The sequence below is a fragment of the Callorhinchus milii genome, unplaced genomic scaffold (genome assembly GCF_018977255.1).
Source record: "Callorhinchus milii isolate IMCB2004 unplaced genomic scaffold, IMCB_Cmil_1.0 Scaffold1, whole genome shotgun sequence".
In the NCBI taxonomy this organism is placed as follows: domain Eukaryota; kingdom Metazoa; phylum Chordata; class Chondrichthyes; order Chimaeriformes; family Callorhinchidae; genus Callorhinchus; species Callorhinchus milii.
This window is the reverse complement of record NW_024704742.1, coordinates 50,745,464-50,766,417: the sequence shown is the minus strand read 5'-3', so window position 1 is coordinate 50,766,417 and position 20,954 is coordinate 50,745,464. Positions and strand designations below refer to the sequence as shown.

Genomic DNA, 20,954 nt, shown 5'->3' with positions numbered 1-20,954 from the left:
TTTGGTCATTGTGGTTGTAGGTCATGACTAACTGTTCAACATGTTGAACAAATATTTATTCCATTATTGGTTTGCTTAATTCAATTAGAAGCAATCTATTTGTATAAAGTTCAAGTTAGAAACAAAACTAGTAATATTTAATATCATCTTGTACTTCCACCCAAACCTTAAACTTGTCCTTTTCCATACTTCCAGGAAAATGGCATCTGTAAGATCAAAAGTTTACAAAGATCAGTCCTGTTAACTGGTTACTTCTTGCAAAAGTCTTATGGACTGTCTGTTCCAATCAGGTCTTGTCCTATGCCAGTGTTGCATAGAATTACATGGATTGTACTGCACTGAAACCCAGCTAGTCCTTTTGGTGTTTATACTCCACATAATAATAATAATAATCCTTGCATTTGATATAGTTCTTTTCACGTCTTCTAGATGTCCCAAAGCGCTTCACAGAATATGCTGTAAAGTGAATTGACTGTATATTTGTGGGCGAACGCGGCAGCCAATTGCGCACAGCAGTGTCCCACAAACAGTCATGGATTGAAAATGACCAATTTATTATTGTTTTGTTTTTTGGAGGGAATATTATTAGGCTCTGTGTGGAGTAAGGAAACTTGCCCAAGGTTTCGCCCTGACCTGCCTGGAATTGAACTCAGGTCTCTCGCTTGCAAAGCGAGTGCTCTAACCACTGAGCTACAGGACTCCACACATGGGTCTTGACCTCACTTAGTCCCTTCTCCCATACCCCTCTATTCACATTTCCCTCATATATTCTATCAGCTACCAGCCCAAATCTGCTTTGTCAAGGGACATCCTCTTGCCGTGAAAGGCGCTATGCAAATGTAATTTGTTGTTGTTTAATACATATTACTCTCTTTCTCACACCTAACTCATGTAACGCAAACTTATCTGAAATGGAAAGAAAATGTTTATGTGAAAAAAAGCTATGTTTAAGAACCATTAAAGGAGGCATTTGAGTAATAACTTGTATAGAAAAGAGAATGTATTACTCACTACTTTCTACATCAGAAAGTTTTAGGCTTTCAGGAGTGTGGAGTCCTGTAGCTCAGTGGTTAGAGCAATCGCTTTGCAAGCGAGAGACCTGAGTTCAATTCCAGGCAGAGCGAAACCTTGGGCAAGTTTCCTTACTCCACACAGAGCCTAATAATAATCCCTCCAAAACCAAAAACAATAATAAATTGGTCATTTTCAATCTACGACTGTTTGTGGGACATTGCTGTGCGCAATTGGCTGCCGCGTTCGCCCACAAATATACAGTCAATTCACTTTACAGTGTGTTCTGTGAAGCGCTTTGGGACGTCCTCCTGACGTGAAAAGCGCTATATCAAATGCAAGGATTATTATTATTATTAATAGTTGTTCGTAATCCTAGGTCATTTTTAGCAATGGGAAGCAGTAAATATAGTTTTACTATGAGATGTGAATTTGTTTGAAAGAATGTGTTTGTGATTTTCAAATTGGTTGTCACCACTTTCATTGTTTGTAAAACGCATAGCAGAAGAGGTTCCTTTAAAATTCTTGGATTTACTTAACTTGCAAAATGTTTTGCTAGAAGATTTTGAAAGTTCAGATTTTAAATTGTGAAATGTTTTATATTCTACACTTAATTTAGTAATTTTTTTTTAGCACCAGCCTTCAGGTCCATGGGAGCAACGTTCTGAACCAGCTTTCATTCGAACTGCGATACCTTGCCCACCCTGTATGGTGCCTATTCCCACGTATGTAGTGCTACTGTTATGCTTAGATTAACATTTAAATATTTCTCCAGTTTATTTTTAAAACTAGTGTAAAACAAAGTCATTTTACATTAAAGACTCGTTACTTTATATATAAAACATTTTTCACAAATGTTTTATTTTGCAATGAGTGTGTATATAATTTTTTTTTAATGGCTTTCATTGCCCCGGACTTAGGTTACATTTTGCTTTAACCAATGTGGTAAAGTATTACACCGCAGATGAATTTTTCAAATGTACTGGTAGTGATAATAACACTGCTGGAAGTACTTTCCTTTCAAAGTTTTAAATATTCCAAGTATAAATATCCTAGACCTCGTTACTCAAAACTAGCTGACAATGTAATGTAGCCTCCAGGCACGTTGTAATCGCACCGCAAAAGTATAATAGTGTATCACTAAACATGGGTTATTGTTTGTGATTATAATCACAAACAATAATTCAAGGAAGGATGAGGGATAATGCTTTAATTCTTACCCCTTATGCATAGTTTTGTTTTCCTATAGATCTTTCTAATAACTTAGCTTGATAGCAAAACTGTAATTTGATTTTCTTTTGATAAGCTAAACAATGTTTTAACCCCATAACTCTTAGCTCCACCATAGCTCTTTGCTCTAGTGTCTAGGATAGTATTTATTTTTTAGAGTTGTTTGAAATATTTAAACCAAGGATAAAAAGTGGTTTATAATATAATTTGTAATATTCTTCAAATCTTCACTGTAGAGTTCACTGTTTTGTTTTACAGGTATTGCCTTGGAAAACATGAGGTGAGTCAGAGAGCTATCATTAACGATATGCCATTAAAGTAGGTGTTTGGGTAAATTGAGTGTGGTTCCTGTTTTGAAATCTGATTTTAGTTTTCTTTTGATTACCCTGGAATAGTCCTTCTTTAATGTATTCTTTAATATTAATATTCATCAATCTTTTCATTTAGATGTTTCAGGACTATTTTGCTATCAATGGGCCATTTCAGCATGAATCAAAGGTTTTCAGTTCAAATTATGAGTGCTGAGTAGGGAAAAACTAATTTATGTTACACCTTATACCTTGTTTAATTATCCCTCTACCTATTGTAGTGACGAGCTCTATCCGCTCTTTGCACTTATTAATATCTCTTCTGGCTCCAAGACAATTGTTGGTGATTGTTTTTTTTCAATCTTATCAGGTGCAAATCCCTCACAGTAAGAATTTTCCATTCTAGACGAGGGAATTTTCATTCTTAGGTGGCTTGCATCGAATTCTCAGTCTGGTTTGGATCCTCAAGCATAACGATGAGTTTCTGCATTGTCAGACATCCGGTTGACCAAACCAAAACATTATTCTTTCATGGATTAAAACATGCTAAAATTTGAGCAGCAGAAGATTAGCAAAAAGTTATACAAGTGTTACTCAATGAAAAAAACTTTCTATCCTGGATTTAGCTATGTCTTTAGCTTTTGCGATAAGTATTTTGTAGGTTTTGTGTTTTTTTTTAACCTGTCGTACACTTTAAAGATAAAGAAAAACCCACTTCACTGTGATACTGCCTTTGTACCACAGGGACCAAAAGTACAGCCCTGACATTATGGAAATGTGGAGCAGGAAACCTATTTTATTCTATGTGCTCTGTGTCAATGAATTAGGGTAGCCAGTTTGCACACAGTAATGAATGACCAATTTTTATCTGGAGTTGTTGGCTAGGACTCAAGAAACTCTTTTTGAATAGTGGCGTGGGATCTTTACGTTCACCAGAACAGGCAGAAGGGGCCTTAGTTTAATTTCTCGTCCATGGAATGGGACCTCCCAAGAATGCAGTATTGCACTGGAGTGTCAGCCTATACTATGTGAGTTCACAGTCCCAGCATCGGGCTTAAACGCACGATCTTCTGACTCAGGTGCAAGTCCTACAGCCGAACCAGCCTAACAGCACTTTGAGATATTTGACAGGCAGTAAATGAAATAAAAGATTATTTGTGGGTGCCACAGACTTTCTGACAATATTTGTTGCCTATCCCTAGTTACCATGAGAAAGTTTAACTTGCTGAAATCCCTGTGGTGGTACATTAAAGTGATAACCCCAACGAAAGTTCATCCAAATGCACAGTTTCATTGCAGGCTGTCCTTAGAATTTGGCTTGTACATAAACTGCCAGGAGGATACGAACTGTCCCTTTTTAAATGTTTTTTGTGGTTTCAAAGTTCTTGTTTCTTTCATCTGTAACATGGAGAAGAGGGTTATCACTTGTGTATATATTAGCAGAGAAAAGTATTTTATATTTAGCACATCTCACCTATTTGTAGATGCATTTAATTTTGTCATTGTTCTGAACGCAGAGGGCCACTGTTCGGGTTTCATACATTGACCTTTTATGTTATTTTAGAGCAGCTTTGTTTAGCTTAAATTCCAGGTTTGTTTGATTGTAGTTATTTTGCATACCCAAGCTAATGTTTTTTTTCAGCTGGAGTATCAAATCACATTCCTTTGACGTTGTATGCATGTCAGAATAGCTATGTAGAGAAACCTATGATTGGCTGAATAGCTTGTAGAATTTATATCCCTAGATAGTGCGGGCAAATGACATAAATCACACATGTCCTTAGTTAGAATACTAAGGAAGGTATTTTTCCCCAAGTTTTACTCCAGTTTTGAACAATATGGCTTAAAATAAAATAGCTTATCCAATGGGTCTTAATATTGAGATAATGATAGTAATTGGATAGCTGTAACCAACTGTTGTTGTTTAGTTGGAGACTTTATTTGCAGTCAAGAATGTTGTTAGTTATTTACTTGGATCTAGTCGCAAAATGTACATAATCCTGAGGATAGAACTTGCTGCATGGCGTGCACAAATGGATGTTGATTTATCATGTAATCTTATATTCTGGAATCTACAGAATGGGATTTCATGTTCCAATACTAAAAAATCTTTTTAAAATGCTTTGATAAATATTACTAATCTTTACATTTCATATAGTACCTTTCACATCAGGAGGTTGTCTCAAAGCGCTTCCTAGCATTCACTGTAAAGTGTAGTAACTGTATTTTATGGGTGACTTCAGCCACCAATTTCCACACTGCAATGTCCCACAAAGGACCATTTTAAAGGGGAATTCAATTAATTAATCAATCAATATATAATTAATTAATATAATATATGTTTGATTGCAACACCCCATAGAAATGAGCCAGTGTTCATTCCTGGCTCCTATATTTGATTGGGGCTAGTTTATCAAAATAAAAGCCCTTGTGACATTACAGAGCTTTATTTTTTTTAAAAAGAAACCGGAATTTGAATCAGTTGCGTAGTTTTTGCTTACACATGAATTTTAGTCTACATTTTACAGTTTATGCACAAAATAGTACAAACTTAATGCGGTCTTTTGCATTCACTCTAAAAAGAGCAAATTTCCAGTGTTTGAGATGTATGAAGTTTTGCGGTGAGGGATATTCAAGAGCAAGTTAACTTAGCTGTTTGCAGAAGAACACTGCTAAATACCTGAGAGCTGATTGCCTTTGTCACAGCCACCTTTGTGACACAAGCCTTTAGCTTAATGTGAGAAGAGAAAAAGGAACATTGCGAAAACATTTCTCTGACAATATTACAATTTTTTAGTGTTGGGACAGGGGTGATATGGGTTGGCTTGAAATCCAATGCTTGTACCCAGATATTTTGTGCTGGAGATTGATTGTCAATATCATTAGGAGGACCTCTGGGGAGAAGATTGATAGGAACTTCATTGAGAATAAATGCATTTTGTATTTTATTTTGCTTCAAAGCAGAAAATGTTGTTCCTTTGAGAGAGGTTTTCTTATTTAAACCTAGTATTTTCAGAATCTAGATGCTGGACCTTCTGTTAACTTTCCCTTGATTTGATAATACCAGAACTGTTCCGATTTCTTTTTAACGCACAGATTGTTGAACTCCAAGGAAATATCTGACTTTGCAAACTTGTACAATCTCTAAAATGTCCACGAAAAGGTTTAAAAGGAGTCCCTTTGTTTGCATTTGCAGCAGACAGCTTCTAGTAGACAGCCCAGTAGATGTGATGTGTGATATTTTGTACATGCTTTGATTAAGCAAAGGTCAGTCATTCAGTTATTGTAAAATGTCCTTTTGAATTCTCAGTGTGAGATCTATAACTGGGGTTTTGTTCAAAAATGTCAAAACCATCTATACTAGAGACTTTGAAATCTTCTTAGCGATAGAAAAGAACAAATTTGTTTGGTCTGTAAGATATGTTTATTCAGATACATTTTATTTATGCATAGGTATGAGCTAAAGCAAATTGTGTGTGAAATGTTTTTGAATTAGAAGTTCACCCAAGTCCCCAAAAATATTTCTTTCTTTCACTATTCTTTAGTGTACAGTAATAAATATAATAAATAATTCTTGCATTTGTTATAGTGCTTTTCAAAGCGCTTCACAGAATATCTGTAAAGTGAATAGACTGCATACTTGTGGATGAAACGCAGCAGCCAATTGCGCACAGGAATGGACAGTTGTGGATTGAGTGACCAAATTATTTGTTTATTTATATTTTTTTCTTGAGGGATTATTATCAGGCATGTGGAGTAAGGAAATTAGCCCAAGGTTGTAAATGAGCTGAAATTGGTTATTGCTGTTAAACCTTCCCCAAGCGATCACCTTCAAAATAACTGACAGCAAGGAGAAACTGCTGCAAATTAAAAGTGCTCCTGCAACCAGATATAGTATTTGGATCTGAGTTACACGAGCCATTTTTTTTTGAAAAAACTGTAAAACAAAAACAGAAAGGCTTAGCATTGTAAATGAAACATTTTTTTCATTCATGCTGGCCTATTCCTGCTAGAAGATTTACAGTGAGATCATTATTGGGCATTCATTGTATACGCCACTGTTTATTTCCACTCCATCTCTGTATGTTCCAATGCTTGAATCCAAGCAAAGGATGAAAGTCGTTGGTAAAGTATGCAGAAACTGCTTTTTTAAACTGGCATACATTTTTTTTTTATCCACTTCCCACTCAATTCTTTCACTTTATATTCATGAATAGGTTTCCTTTTTACTGTGAGGCTGATCGGTAGTCTTATTATTTCACTTTTTTTTCAAAATGTTTTTNGTCGCATTGATTAGCCTTCTCAGGAAGAAAGGAGAACGGGTAATTAAACCAGATGCCAAGATTGTGCACTATTTCAGCGAGTTTAAGAGCGAGGGCAGTGAGGTTAATCAGATCAGAACCAGGTGAGGAGACTTTAGTTGGAGTCCAGGGTGATGTAAGCGCAAATTTTAGTTAATGATAGAGTATGTGCACACACATTTTCTTCCCTAGTAATATGATTCTTTTGAAATCTTCCAAACATAATGACAAACTACTTAAATTATAGCTGTAGCGTATGTGAAGACATCTAAGAAAACACAATAAGTCATTGAAACTAAATCAATGTGATATTTACCTGCCAATGTTGCAGGAATGAATTGTGCCTTTATAGATTTCTGAGGCAAGAGTTATTGCAGTGGACACTCCATTGGTGCATTCATGCTTGCTAAATTAAACCTAAATTTTTATATTGATAAATGTTGGTGTTGACTTTGTCTCCCCAGTTAATGAGACAAGAGTAAATGTGACATAAGTAACACAATGACACTGCTGCAATGGGTCAAAAGGGGAACATTGAAGAAGTAGCTATTTAGAGCCTGTGGTTTTTGCCAATTCAAGCTGAATAGGAATAATTTTCAATAAGATGAAATACCTTGAATGATATGTTTTCAATACAATTTGTAGAATTATGCGCACTAGTTAAGCTTTGAGGATCAAGAATCCAGTTGTGGTTTGTTTCGAGGTCCCAGATATATTCAACTGAGAACCACTTGCGTCATCACAGATCTTATCCATATCTGGATAGGATACTGCTGGAGTTTGGAGCGTATGGAGTTGATATGAAACCTAGAAATACTAGGGAAATAATAACATGACTTTGAGATGATTGAGGAGTTCCTGTCATTCGCAATGCAGAACACAAGCCCATTGCGGTCATCCTGAAAGGCAGTTTTTAATCTGCTGTTTATGAATAGGAGTTACAGAAAATAGTCATAATTCCAAGTGCTTAGAGTAAACGGTACAGAAGCAATACAGTCTTAACTTTGATGTTGGGATTCATCAGTAGTGGAACAATTAAAAAGAGAATTCCCTTGTTGAGGTAAATGTATCAGAGTTTCCAAGCTTCTTCTAATTTTTTTTTATCTAGGCATGGAGCATGTGAGATGAGATTGGAATGATCTTCCCATCACTGTATCTGTGTGTATCAGTGAATTATCTGGCTCTTGCATTAAAAAGGTTTATACAGTGTACAACAATAAAGCAATAAATAGACAATAAACAATATTTCTTAAGGTTTAACTCTAATATATTTTTAAACTTTTTAATAATTGCACATGCAAAAGTTTGAAGGCATTAAAACTTGTACTTTTATCCATATTGATTCATTATTGGAGAGTGTATTAACTTATCGGAGTCCTGTTGTTAAGGGGTTAGAACACTCGCTGTGCAAACGAGAGGATCTGGATTCGATTCCGAGGCAGGGTGAAACATTAGGCAAGTTTCCTTACTCCACACGCCTTTATTTACCTAGTAAGTAGGAACCCGATTGTTAGTTGATTGGGGATCAATTTTCCGGTGGTAATCCCTTTAAAAAAAAATGATAATAATAACTTGGTCACTCAGTCCCCGACTGTTTGTGGGGCACATCTGTGTGCAATTGGCTGCCGTGTTTGCCAACAGAATATACAGTCAATTCACTTAACAGTATATTCTGTGAGGCACTTTGAGACTCCTTGAAGATGTGATAAGGTGCTATATCAAAAATGCAAAAAACTTTACAACATCAATGGAGAGCTTTCAGATGCGATTGTACTATTGTGTTTTATTTTCCCCAACATACATGGATTGTACTTAGCACTGTTTTCTTAACAGTCATGCTAGAGGAGCAATTTCCCGCAGCTACAATATTACATTTAAAAATTGCAATGGGGTCATTAGATGGGCAAAATAACTTATAAACTATAATGAATTGCAATTATCCCTAAGGAAATGTTTCTCATCATTGACTTCAAGGGTTACACAGGAAAAACACGAGCTCTAAGCAGATTGTCAGGGCCAAGGAGATATTTTGCCATTGAGTAGTTGATTAACCCATTTTTTAAATGCATATACCTCTACGATAAACCAAGTACAATAGTTAAATGACCGATCCATGCTAATTTGCTGACATAAATCTGTGGCACTCGTGTTCAGTAAGGCTTTTAAAAAAGCATAAATAAAACGCAAAATACTGCAGATGCTGGAAATCTGAAACAAAAACAGAAGTCGCTGGGAACACTCAGCAGATCAGGCAGCATCTATGGAGAAAGGAAAGTGGGTCAAGATTTTGGGTATATGACACTTCGTCAGAACTGGGGCATGTTGGGGGGAGAGGCTTTTAAGGACTAACAGAGAGGGAGGAGGCAGGGCAAGGAAGTCAAAGGAGAAAATGGGGTAGAGGAATGATGGGTTAAAGAGGTGTTAATGATGCCAAACAAGGTGTGGGGAGGGTGATAATTGCAACAAAATAGGCAGACCAGAGAGAGAAAAGATATGTCTGGGACCCAGATGATGTAATGGTCACAGAAGAGGGGGAGGGGGAAGGTGAGCTGTTATGGTCTGCATTTGTTGAAATCAATATTGAGGCCAGAGGCTGTAAGGTCCCTCGCAGATAGATGAGGTGCTGTTCCTCGAGCTTGCACTGCGGCTCATTGGAACAGTGTAGGAGACCGTGGAATGGGAGATCAGAGTGCAAGTGGGAGGGAAAGTTGAAATGGCAAGAGACCGGAAGCTCAGGGTTGTGCTTATGGACAGAAACAACAACAAGATTGCATTTATAGAATGCCTTTCACGTTGGGAGGACGTCCCAAGGCGCTGGACAGTTGGGTTGGGACACGAGCAGGGGGGAAATGGTCAGGGTGAGGGGAGGTAAGGGTGGGAGCGAGGAGGGGGTAGAGAGTCGAGAGGAGCTGAAGGCACAGTTGAAGAGAAAGGAGGTGTTCGGCAAATCGGTCACCCAATCTGGGTTTTGTCTCTCCAATATAGAGGAGACCACAATCATGAGCAGTGAATGCAGTAAACTACATTGCTGGTCGTACACGTAAATCACTGTCTCACTTGAAATCTGTGTTTGGGGTCCTGGACAGTGGTATGGGAAGAGATGAAAGGGCAGGTATTGCATCTCCTGCGCTGGCATGGGATGGTGCTGGGAGGAGGAGAGCAACTGTTGGTGGTGATGGTTGAGTGAACCAGGGAGTCACAGAGGGAACGGTCCCTTCGGAATGCTGGGAGGGAAAGACATGTTTAGTGGTTGGATCACCCTGGAAATGCCGGAAATGACGGAGAATTATTTTTTGGATGTTGAGGCTGATGAGGTGGAAGGTGATGACTAGGGGGACCCTAATCACGGTTCTCAGAAGAGGCGGAAGGAGTGATGACAGAGTTGCGGGAAATAGGGTGAACATGGTCAAGGGCCCTGCCTTCTACAGTGGATGGGAATCCTCGTTCGAGGAAAAAGGAAGGCATTTATAATAATATAATAATCCTTGCATTTGATATAGCGCTTTTCACATCTTCTCGACGTCTCAAAGCGCTTCACAGAATATGCTGTAAAGTGAATTGACTGTATATTTGTGGGCGAAACGTGGCATCCAATTGTGCACAGCAGTGTCCCACAAACAGTCGTGGATTGAAAATGACCAATTTATTATTGTTTTGTGTTCTGGAGGGATTATTATTAGGTGTGTGGAGTAAGGAAACTTGCCCAAGGTTTCGCCCTGCCTGAACCCAGATGTCTCGCTTGCAAGGCAAGTGCTCTAACCACTGAGCTACAGGACTCAGCTCTGGTGTGAAAGTGGCATCAGAGCAGATGAGGTGGAGAAACTGGAAAAAGGGAATGGAGTTTACTTTACAGGACTTTGGGGTGGGAGGAAGTGTAGTCCAGGTAGCTCTGGGTAGGCTTGCAAAAGATATCTGTTGATAATCAATGCCCCGAGATGGAATTGGTGAAGTCGAGGAAGGGAAGAGTCAGATATGGACCATGTGAATGTGATGGAGGGTGGAAGGTAGAAGCAAAATTGGTGAATTCTTCCATTTACTTTCAAATTACTTTGAACGTCTTTTTATTGAACCTTGAAAACCTTGTAGAAATGTAGCATTGCTATTAAAATAATTAATTTTGAAAACCTATAACTGGATACAGTTCGGATTGTACTGTACAGTTAACCTTTTGAAGAATGCATTAACCTTTCTACATACAAAACCTTTCAAAAATACAAGATTAGAATGTTCAGTTTCCTAAATACTCATTATAAAGGAGACCAATGTATTCTTTGAGTTATAATGATTAACATAGATTCTAAATTGTATTATGGAAATATTTCCATCAATATTTTGTACTTTTCTATTCTAATAATTTGCGTTTCAAAAGTGAAGTATAGCATAATTAATAGCTAGTCAATCGTATTAAAACATTGATAAAGTAGTGGCACTATTGCATTTTTTCACACAATTATGCAAAAGTGTCAGCCTGGCTCAATTGGTAACACTCTCGCCTCTGAATCAGAAGATTGTGGATTCAAGCCCCACTTCAGGATTTTGATCTCTGATAGGCGGACACTCCAATGCTGTGGTGCGTTGCATTGTTGGAGGTGCTGTCCTTCTGATGAGACTTTAAATCAATCCCATGGCACTTCTCGAAAAGACAAGGGAATTTTTCCTTTTGTATAATTTGCTTTACAACACTTTACTACACTTTACAGTAAATCATGTGAAGCACTTTGAGACGTCACCCTGATATGAAAGAATCCGTCAATACAATTATTGCTTTAATATTGAAAATTAAACTGCCAATATCTGTAGAGGATTGAGAACTGCAATCTCAAATATATTATTGTAATTGATATTTTGTAGTTGGCAGCCAAAGATTTTGCTTCAGGAATGGCAAAATGTTCAGCATTTACCTCCCCAAATAGTTCAGATGCTTGTATTTCTGATTCATAGATTCTTGTCAGTTGACATTTGCAAAGTTCATTTTCATTGTACTACATGGCAAAGTTTCTAATTATTGTAAAGCAAATTATACTTGTTTGTTTTTCTCATTGGGAATAAACACCTTGTTTAAGACTTACTAATGCTGCATTTTTTTAAATAATTGTTTGGTGGGAATTTAATATTCATAAATAAAAGGTATTGTTGTGTTGCTGTTGATGCTTTTTAATGTTTGGTCAGTTGTAAGATGTATTATTTGAATTGTTCTAATCAGACATGGTATAAGTTTTGGGGTGTCAGCTGTCTGTCTGATACATCCGGAAACCCAGCACCATGCTTAAGAGTATCCAAACCAAACTTAGAATTTCATGCATCCCACCTATACATGGAAATTCCAGAGATAGTTTGAAATTTCCATGTGAAGGTGTGTTGAAATTGTGGTTCTATTCAATCATAAGAAGACCTGCAGTAAATCTAAAAACCTAAAATAAAACTATTATACTAAAAGTGTACTTTGTAAAATTAGATGAAATCTCTAATATGAGCTGTGTTAATATCAAAGTGTCTGAATATATTTGTTCTCTTGGAATCGTTTCTTCCCCCCCCAACCCCCTCCCATTTCTGGCTCGGCCTCGGATCTCACCATCAAGTCCTGTGTGACACACCTCGCATAAAGGGCACTGTATAAATACAAGTTATTGTTGAATGTGACTTCAAATGCAAAAAGCACATGTTATTTTTGTATTTTAGGTGAGCCCAATACCTTGTCATGCTGTTGGTCCCTTCTCCTGCAAAAGACTTTGCGGCCGACTCTTGACTTGTAGAAATCACACTTGTGCAAAAGAATGCCATGCAGTCACTATAGTGGATGGAGTTGATGACAAACAAAAGGTATAATTTCATACAGTGAGAATTATTGAATTCTAAAGGTTTTTTTGGGAGGGAATATTGAATATTCTATTAGTTTGAGAATATTTAAGACTACTCCTTCCCAAGGGATGCTTTCTGGTGATCTATCTGCAGCTAAAGTGTATTGGTCTCTGCAAGTGGATTTCTCCACGAACCTGATTGTTACTGTTCCACAACTAGCTGTTTTTTTCTTCTTTCGTAGAGTCTGACCTAATAGATACCCACTCTCACATTGCTATTTGGTTTGATTATCCTAGGTCTAAAGTCTTTCTGATTTATAATAGGTGCTACGTACATACCAGAAGCTTGTTTTCCTTATTAATTGCTTCCAACCAAAGATGCACATAATTTTCATTTTCATTCACAGTTGACAAAGTTTTTGCCCGAACAGTATTTCATGTTTAAGGGAATGATGCCTTCTAAACCCACTCTGTGTGCAAATAGAAAATGCACGACAGGTCAAAAGCTAGGCAAATATGTTGGTGTGATCCTTCATCAGAACAAAAATGAGAAGAAACTCCTTTATCAGTGGAGGTAGCTAAATGGGATTATAACAAGAAGCAACATTAATCAGATGATTATTTTAAACCACTAACTGTATTCATAAAGTTAATCTGTATGATAGGATGGGAAAATGAAGGAGACCGTTCAGGTTTGAGGATGTTAAGGTTATAGTTCAGGCTTGTGGGCTGAAATATACCAAGAAGAGTGTGAGATATTGGTCCTGAATCTACATATCTGATAACAATCTCCTATTGTTGGCATCATGTGTAGTCCTTAACATCTCTTTCACCATTTCACAATTTGTTAATGACCCATTAGCCGAGATAAAAAACCACAGATGTTGGAACTCTGAAAACAAAATTTATTTTAAGATAATAATTAACTTAATGTGATTCCTGTTATTTTTACTGATCCATGTTCTGCCTTTGTGCATGTAAGTGGTTTTAAATTTCAACGTCTTTAAATGATTTTGCTCCTACTTTGCCAATCATTCCTGTCATTCTAGTTCAAATGAAGAATTGTATATGAATCTTTCTCTATTGAAGTATTATTTCCAATAGGGCTGTGTCCTAGACCTAATGGATGCTTCAGTTTCATCTAATTTTTCAGGTTTTCTTACTTCCTCTATGAAATACATATGTTTTTCCCAGAACAATTGAAGGTACAGTTACAGTATATCCTGTGAGTGTTTTGAGATCTCCTCTTGATGTAGAAGGTGGTATATCAAATCAGATTCTTATTAGTATTATACATGGGTTTAATTTGTGTTCCTACCAGTTCTGGCCAGCTATAAAGAATCTTAGCAACCAAAAAGGGTTCTCTTTTCATCCTGTGTATTGCTGAATTCCTCTAGCATCCCATAGATTTTTAACTGCATTTCATATTATTGTGTCTTGCTTTTCATAATGTGTCCATTTTACTAATATAACTTTTTTTTATTTAATCTAGGCTGGTCAAGAGTGTTGGACATGTGAAGAGAGATGTAAAAAGCCTCGTGCTGCAGGTTGCATTCACCCATGCACTCTACCCTGTCATAGTGGAGTGTGCCCTCCATGTACACAGATGATCCGAATAAAATGTCATTGCAAGATTGCAAACCTCTATGTAGAGTGCATGTAAGTATACCCTGAATATTTGTTTGACTTGTGATGTCTTTGTTGGCATGGAAGTGTCTACTTTCTCACCAGGAGGGAAAGTCAACAGCTGAAAATTAATTCATTCCTAAAAGCAAAAATCTTTGCAAACAGCTTGCTTGATATCTGGGCCAAATATAACAATATTTGCAAACCTGTTTGGTTGAGTTAATTGCAACTTCTGGTTGGGAAAACTGTTGCCCCCCATTTTGCTTATGGTTTAATTTTCAAACATTGACAATTTCGAATTTGTGGCTATGATTTGCCCAAATCAGAGGCGTTTGAAAATTAAACTATGAGCAAAATGATACACAACAATTTACACAAACAGAAATTGCAATTAATGTTTGTGAATATTGCAAATTAGACCTCATTGATGGAAGCCTTGCAGCAGATGCATGGTTGCCACAGGAAGAGGGAAAAGAAAGTAAAACAAAATGAAGAACATACAGTTATCTGGTCTCCAATTCTATTAATTGACCGAACAATTAGTACTTTAATTACATTTTCATTTCAGTGTACTCACTCAATCAGGAGTGGAGAGTTTTCATGTGTTTTTCATCTGTCATCATCTCGCTTGTGTTTTAATTTAGGAAATTTGCTACAGCTGATGCAGAAACAAAAACGATGCTTAATTCCTGCAAAAACCAGTGTCCAAAGCAGGTAATAAACTCTTTGGTATGATAATCAAAGATCTAGTTCAGTTTCATAGGAAATGGAGCATTAAGATATTTGCAACAATGAACTTGCATCATGTAATAATTCAAGAGAATGAATATTGCGTGTTCATAGAATTACACAGCGCAAGAGGAGGCCATTCGGCCCATCGTGTCTGTGCCGGCTCTTTTAAAATAACAACCCAAATCAATCCCACTCCCTGCTCTCTCTCCCTATGGCCCTGCAATCTTGTCCTCCCCAAAGTTCTGCACAAAATTGATTATTAATTAATTATTGAATTATTAAACTTAAAACTGTTTAAAAAAAAGGTAGAGCGCTCGCCCTTGCAAACGAGACACCTGGGTTCAATTCCAGGCAGGGCAAAACCTTGGGCAAGTTTCCTTACTCCACACGCAGCCTAATAATAATCCCTCCAAAAAACAACACAATAATAAATTGGTCATTTTCAATCCACGACTGTTTGAGGAACACTGCAATGCACAATTGGCTGCCGTGTTTCGCCCACAAATATACAGTCAATTCACTTTACAGCATATTCTGTGAAGCGCTTTGAGATGTCTAGAAGACGTGAAAAGCACTATATCAAATGCAAGGATTATTATTATTATTATTATATTAACAGGTAGTCCAGTGACAGTGCTGCCAGTGGTGCTGAACCACAGAATAGGCATAAAATACCAGCATTATCACATCCCAAGGCTGAGCTAAAATAAATTAGTAGGAGGTGACTGTACATGCTAATGCCTCCAAAACTATCCATTTTAACCTTTCACCAATTGTGCTCTTCAAGATTAGCATATCGGTAAAGCACTGAACAGTTTGACACTTGTTGTGATGGTACTATTAATACAATACATATATATATCAATTGCAAGGATTATTATTATAATACAATTTATATTTACATTGTGCCTTTCACGTTGGGAAGACTTCTCAAAGCACTTCACAGTGCTGCGTGGGCACCCGAACATTGCAGAGAGTGGGGTAATATGGCCCAAAAGCCTGCCTGCTGATGGTGGAGTGGATAGGGTGGGGACTTGAAGCAGGCCAGTGTTTGCTGAGCAAAGGGAGTGTGCCCCAGTTGGTATGGTTGAAGGAGATCACAGAGGTATGGTAGGGCGAGAACGTGGAAGGATTTAAAGGTGAGAACTAGGATCTTCAGCTCGATCGGCTGGGAGATGGGGAGCCAAGAGACCCTGAGCTTGCAGAGTCTGGATGTGCTCTTAGCTCAGGTATATCATGGTCAGCCTCAGAATCCACCTTCCTATAGTCCCTCAAATATGTGTTTTTAACTTTAACCTCAAAAAGATATTCTGATATAATCGGTGTGAATTTTTCCATTTTTTACACCAGCTATCCTTACGGCCTCATTGAGGGCCATTCTGTGATGCCACACTTGCAAGAAATAAGGTAGAGACTGCCGGAAGAAAGTTTAGCTCGTCCTATTAATCTGGATAAAGTTTAATCATATAATAATAATAATCCTTGCATTTGATATAGCGCTTTTCACCTTTTCTCGACATCTCAAAGCGCTTCACAGAATATGCTATAAAGTGAATTGACTGTATATTTGTGGGCGAAACGTGGCAGCCAATTGCGCACAGCAGTGTCCCACAAACAGTCGTGGATTGAAAATGACCAATTTTTGTTTTGGAGGGATTATTATTAGGCGTGTGGAGTAAGGAAACTTGCCCAAGGTTTCGCCCTGACTTGCCTGGAATTGAACCCAAGACTCTGAAACCCAGGCGAGTGCTCTAACCACTGAGCTACAGGACACTAATAGTGAGCCTTCAACGTGAAAGTAACCAACTGCGCAATTCAGTTCCCTATTATCTGTTTGTGAAACAGTTATGGCAATATTTTGTTGTCCATCAAATGCATTTTCCACCTCGTCTCCATATCAGGCACACAGTGAACATATTTGGAGTTACTACATGTTCTCTGATAGACTGCTGCTGAATGGAAATCTGTAGGCATATTTCCTTCTTGCTATTCATAATAAATATATGGCCCTTTTATTGATATTCCGTGTTTTAACTTTTGAAAGCCAGTAACTTAACTTCTAAAAAAATTACAGTTAATCAGTAGTACAAATTAAATAGTGGTTATATTATAAAAAGACAGTTTCATGCACTGCTGTAGTGGGAAGTAATTTTTTGATTGGATCCGTTAGTTGTATAGGTCCTGATATGTAGTGCTATATTGGCTGAAAAATCAATATTTTATGATCTATAAACTTATAATAAAATGTAAGTATTTATCAGTATGTGAGTTGTGTGGTACAGAATTTTTTTAGCTTAATGATGTTTTCTTTTGAGTCTTAATTTGAGCATTGTATCTGAAGTACAACTGGTTAACATTGGATAACTTTGAGAGATGGCAGTGTGCTGCTGTCTGTTTTTCAACATTCTCGGAGCACTGGGTTATGCAGTATATATGGTACTGTTGTGGAGCTCTACCCTGCCATATTACCCTATTCGGTACCATCTGGTGTTCCAATTTGAATACTGTGTCACACTTTATAGTTGAGGCACTCTGCCATCTTACTCTGATGGAACACAGTTAATGTTCTTTTGGATCAAGTAAGTCTGGTGTTATCAATCACTGTTTGTGCAACAAGTACATTTGATGTCCCAATCATATTCTCTGAGGGGAAAGACTGAAAACAACTTGATATAGGCAACTATATAACTTATATATAACTATATAACTCACTGCCTTGGAATTTGTGGTGTCAATTTTGTTTAATGTTTTGCCCGCGTTTCAGTGTCCATTTTCCATAAGCAGTTGATACCCTGAGTAATATGATGCCCAGGACACTGCTTCAATATAAACCAGGAAATAACATGATTATTGGTACATAGGATGCAGCTGTCTTATATGCACTTGGTTTTGGATATAGATATCTTAAAAAGAGTAGTTTGCACAAGTATGGGGGAAAGAACTAGGACTGAATGATTGCTCCATAGAACTAGCATTGAACCAGCGCCTTGGGACGTCCTCCCGATATGAAAGGCACTATACAAATGTAATTTGTTGTTGTTGATGCGATGGGTTGAATGGCCTTTTGTACTGTAAATTGCTGTGGTTCCATTTGGGTGCAATGACGGTTGTTAGTGTTTCCCGAGTTTAATAGTGATGTTCTCTTTGAAATAGTTGTGCATGCTCATATGATTTAGAAACGGAAAAGCATGTCCCTTACAATTAAAGTCCTTATAAAATTACATCCACAAAATACTAATTGTGATGTAAATTATTGTATGAATTCAACCTATCAACCAGAGCATGATTTGTTGTCAAAAACCGAGAGAGCTGGGAAAACTCAGCAGGTCAGGCAACATCTATGGAGAAAGGAAAGTGAATCAATGTTTCGGGTCCATGACCCTTCATCTGATGAAGGGTCGGGGACCCAAAAAGTTGACTCACTTTCCTTTCTCCATAGATGTTGTCTGACCTGCTGAGTTTTCCCAGCTCTCTTTGTTTTTGTTTCAGATTCCAGCATCTGCAGTATTTTGTGTTTTGTTCATGATTTTTTGTTGTGTGGTATAAGAGGTATAAAGTGCTGATAACAATGGGAAGGTAACGCTCCACACGGGTGGTCAGTGTGGCTGCATGTATATACTCTTGGAATGAGGACAATTTGAGAGGTATTACAACAGATGGTAACTACCAGGATACCAAACTGCCCGCAGCAAGTTAATTGCCTGTAAAGTGTCTTGTTCAGGTGGGATACCAGCTGTAGGAATAGTCATTTTTATAAATGATGTTAAAATGTGGATTTTCATAATTATAAAGTTAAATAGGTTAAGCCATACAAAACAAAGGGCAATTAACTCTCTAGTCTTCTTGCTTGTCCTTCTGTTACTATTCTCAACCAAAACCAACTGCAGGTAGCAGTTAAGCAGTTACTTCCTTTTTGATATGCTGAACTTATTGCTAATATATAATTTCATTCAAACAGTATTGAATTTTAACTAAATACATTTGACTGTCTATTTTTCAACGGGTGGAATGCAGAAGCAGGAACCTTATGCCATTGCTGTCTGCAGAGATTTGCTTAAAATGTACAGTATGTTTAACAATGTATAAATATCTACTTTATCTGCTGTATGAATATTTACTACCAGGTGATCAAGTTGTTCTCACAACAAAGGCTCATCACTTTAGATGTCCGCTTTAATACAGAATTAACAGGGTGCGTTTCCAGGGAGAGAGCACACACTCCATTCCAGACATGGAAATTTCGATTTCTGCATACGTCAGACACTCAGCTGACCAAAAAATCAAAAACCCTTTCTGGGAATATGTAATGATAGCAGTGTGTTGCACACTTCAGTCCGGAACCTTGGCGTCTTGTTTGATCCTCAACTATCCTTTCTACCCCACATCTGGGCCATGACCCGCTCTGCCTTCCCCCACCTCCACAACATCGCCCAACTCCGCCATTGTTTCACACACGCAGGCCGGCGAAACCCTCGTACATGCTTTCATTACATCGAGGCTTGACTATGCAAACTCCCTGCTTGTCGGCCTCCCCAACTCCTCCCTCCATAGGCTGCAGATCATCCAGAACTCTGCAGCCCGTGTCCTCTCCCGCACTAGGTTCTGTGACCCTATCACATCCATCCTCACCTGACACCACTGGCTTCCCATCACAGAGAGCATACAGATCAAATTCCTGGTCCTCACCTTCGAAGCCCTCCATGGTCTTATTCCCGCCTACCTCTGCGACCTCCTAACCCCCTACCATCCTGCTCGCTCCCTCCGCTCAGCGGGCTCCAGCCTGCTTCATGTCCTCCGCCTCGCTCGCCCCACTACTGGCCGGTGGGCCTTTTGTCACTCTGCCCCCACCCTCTGGAACTCCATCCCGTAGTTCCTCCGCCTCGCCCCATCGCTTGCCTCCTTCAAGACCCATCTCAAGACCCTCCTCTTCGACCGTGCTTTCGATCTCCCTGCTTCCCCCTCCACCCTCCCCTGACCCTCTGGTCGGGTCTGAAACTCTGTCTGTCCAGCACCTTGGGATGTCCTCCCAACGTGAAATGCGCTATACAAATGTAATTTTGTTCTGAAAGTTTCTTCTCTTTACCACTTTTTCACTTTTTGAGTTTTATGTCACAATAATGAAAATTGAGCTTGGTTTATTTTTTGAATGAATGTTTCTTGCTTGCTAGACCGATAAAATAATAGTCCCACCATTGCAGTATTCACAGTTCCAGCTAAAGAGTTAACTGTTAGACTACTGTTGTAAGAACCTTTTGGGATTTCTCTGTAAATCATTATTTCTTCTAAAACATATTCTTGGCCTGTTGAATCCTCCAAACATTTGGTTGACCCAAAGTAGCATTGAGCTTGTGGTGTCTCAACTTCAAGCCATTTTGCCAAAAGCAATAATCCAGGACAAACACTATTGTTGGCCATGTTGATCTGTTGGGGATTTCATACCAGGAACTTCAAGTACTAAATGTTTATGTGAGATTTTGTAGGCTTTCGTTAATGATTGACCATTTGTTTCTTAAATATGTAGCTTGTGCAATTATTGAAAAGGAAAACCTCTGTGACAGCACAAGTCCAGAGATTGCACAACAGATATGTTTTCCTTCACAAGCAACTGAGTCATTTTCAGAAAATATTCTTAGATTTGTGTTATGGGTATATTAGGTGGATAAATGTCAATAATTACAACCTGAAAAGGGAGCAAATTGTACACGTTTGTAATACGGAGATGATAGTAACCTTGCAGCTAAAAGATATCAACAGCAACAACTTGGACTTATCTAGCACCCTCCATGCATGGTAGCGTCTCAGAGCGCTTATCACTACTATATATCAAATAAATGGCATTTAGAAAGGAGTTGAGATGTTATTACTATTTTTTAAACCGAATTAAGTATCTTAACTGAACTTTTTGTTCAATTTGACTCAATCAGAGTTTGTTAATTACCTCAAATAGT

General features: G+C 38.0%; 1 protein-coding gene across 1 annotated transcript in view; it reads left to right on the top strand.

Annotated features, from left to right (window-relative positions):
• nfxl1 (nuclear transcription factor, X-box binding-like 1) overlaps positions 1-20,954 on the top strand; it is a 62,178-nt gene that overhangs the window by 25,890 nt on the left and 15,334 nt on the right. The window contains exons 14-18 of the mRNA XM_042341751.1: positions 1,645-1,736; positions 2,500-2,521; positions 12,530-12,670; positions 14,141-14,307; positions 14,919-14,988. Of these exons, the coding sequence (XP_042197685.1) occupies positions 1,645-1,736; positions 2,500-2,521; positions 12,530-12,670; positions 14,141-14,307; positions 14,919-14,988 (492 nt within the window). The remainder of the gene's footprint in view (positions 1-1,644; positions 1,737-2,499; positions 2,522-12,529; positions 12,671-14,140; positions 14,308-14,918; positions 14,989-20,954) is intronic.